General features: G+C 67.0%; 1 protein-coding gene across 1 annotated transcript; it reads right to left on the reverse strand.

Annotated features, from left to right (window-relative positions):
• MYADML2 (myeloid associated differentiation marker like 2) lies at nt 1-2,306 on the reverse strand. Its single transcript, XM_024553826.3, has one exon. The coding sequence runs from the start codon at nt 1,990-1,992 to the stop codon at nt 1,069-1,071; it is 924 nt and encodes a 307-aa protein (XP_024409594.1). The 5' UTR covers nt 1,993-2,306; the 3' UTR covers nt 1-1,068.

Here is a 2,306-nt window from a genome sequence, read left to right on the forward strand (position 1 = left end):
TCAGCATTTTATTTCCTGCTCAAGGCCTTGCACCTGAAGGGCTGCTGGACTCAGAGGTGGCCAGCAGGCTGACCCGGGGCAGGCCCAGGCTGGGCTCTTGAATGGGAGAAGCTGTCTAGAACACGGCAGACAATGGCCCCGTCGGGCCCTGAAGGTCAGCACCCAGGCAAATGGACACTTGAGCAGATGGAGGTCCTGGGCCTGCGAGCACCAGGGAAGCACCCGGTGCCCAGGCTCTGGGCCCCAGTGACTGCCCCAGGCCCTTCAGAAGCTGCCATGTGGGGGCCAATGGTGGGGGCCGCCTGGGTAGGAACTCAGCTGCTCCTCAGCATGCTCTTGGCAGTGCTGCTGGCCTCCGAGGGCCCCTGCAGGCCACCTGCGTCCTCTCCGGCCACTGAGGCCGCATCGAGCGGCCACACCACGGTCCTGGCTCTGCTTCTCACGTCCGTGGCCGGCGGGAGGCAGGTGAGCTGGGGTCCTGATTCTGGCTTCTTCTCTCCAAGCTCGCACAGACCCCGGCAGGGCCCTGCTGGGATGGCTGCCCTTCCAGGGCGCGGGGGCTGCCCCCTGAAGGCTGGAGGAAGGGCTGGCCCCCATGGCCCTCCACTGGCATAGCTCTGGCTCTCTCCCGGGCTCCTTTCCAGCCCTTTCCCACACCTCTGGGAATTGTCCCCTTTTCAACTCTACTTCAGTTACCCAGCCTGAATCTGGGCTGCAGACACTGACGGGCACCCGGGGCTGCCTAAATCCCAGCCTCAGTGAGCCCCCGTGCAAAGTGGGTCACCACAGCACCTGCCTCTTCCAGCGACCGTCGCTGTGCCAGGGAGGGCCAGTGGATGGAGAGAGAGACAGAAAGCTAGAGGTGGAGAGAAAGACAGGGACAGGGAGAGACAGAGATAGAGAGGAGCCAGGAACTGCTGGCAGAGGCCCCTCAGGTGTCCTGCTCAGGGCCTCCTGTTCCTCTGTCCACCAACCCACCCCTCCCAAGCTGAGGGCCTCCCCTGGCTTCCTCCCTTGTGGCACCTGGCACCCTGCAGAGCGGAGGTGGGTGGGCGGCTGCCCAGGGGCCTACAGGGTGGGCACGAAGCGGATCCTCTGGGAGTAGGCGAGGTCGGCGACGTAGAGGAGCAGGTTGACGTAGGTGAAGGTGGCCACCACCAGCTGGCTGTCCCAGGGGCAGCTGCCCCGAGGGCAGTCGGGGGGCCGCCCAGGCTCGCCATACTTGGGGTCGAAACAGAAGACGGGCCAGATGACGGCAGCGCTGAGGTACAGGAGCACAGCCAGGAAGGTGTACACCACCACCACGCGGTCGAAGGGGCAGCCCAGGCCGCCCGTGTGGCCCATCACGCTAAGAGCCACCACGGCCACCGTGGCCAGGAAGCACAGGCTGTAGACGGCCACGCACCACTGGGTGGCCACGAAGCGCCCGTAGCGGCTGTCATGGACCAGGGCCCCGAAGATGATGCAGGCCACGAAGGCCTGGACGATCTTGAGGAGCCCGGACACCGTGGCCATGTAGCTGGCCACCTGGCCGGGCCGGGCCCGGGTCAGGGCCACCTCCGTGGCATAGGCCAGGAAGAGGAGCCCGGCGAAGACGCTGGCCGCCAGGCGGAAGTCCCTGGCCGCACAGCCCTCGGGCTCAGGGGGGCACTGCAGCCGGGTGAAGTACAGCGGGTAGATGACGGCGGCCGTGGCGGACAGCAGCGTGGCCAGCATGGCAAAGGCCGCTGTGAAGTTGCCCCAGGAGAGGCGCAGGCAGCCGTGCAGCCGGGTGAACTCGCAGGCCACCACCAGGGTCGAGAGGGTGAAGCAGAAGCCCCAGGCAGCCATGCAGAAGGTGCCCTGGACGCCTGCAAAGCCGCCGCGGTGGGCCACCAGGCTGAAGGTGGTGCAGCCGAAGGCCAGCTGCAGCATGCGGGCCGTGCCCACTGGAGAGGTCACAGCGCCCAGGTGCAGGTATCCGCCCCCGGGGGGCTCCAGCGTGCTGCCCATCTGGCCGGCCACTCCTTTGCCTCACACGGTGTCTGGCGGCCCGGGTTCCTGCCGGGCTGCAGCCCCGTGTCTCCTTCAGCTGCCCTGTCAGATGCCGGCAGCCTGCAGTGGCGGTGACAGTGACGCTGGTACTGCAGCAGGCAGCTTCTCTGCTGCTTGTGTGGGGAGGGCAAGGGCCCCCCAGCGCTATAAATAGGCGGCTGTGATCAGAGGCTGGGACATCTGACCCCTGTGTCCCGGCCAAGCCCCTGCTGAGATCGTGAACCCCTGGGCGACTGGCGAGGCCCCCACCACAGCACCTGCGTCTGTCTGTC

This window comes from Desmodus rotundus, chromosome 9, assembly GCF_022682495.2.
Source record: "Desmodus rotundus isolate HL8 chromosome 9, HLdesRot8A.1, whole genome shotgun sequence".
Lineage (NCBI taxonomy): Eukaryota > Metazoa > Chordata > Mammalia > Chiroptera > Phyllostomidae > Desmodus > Desmodus rotundus.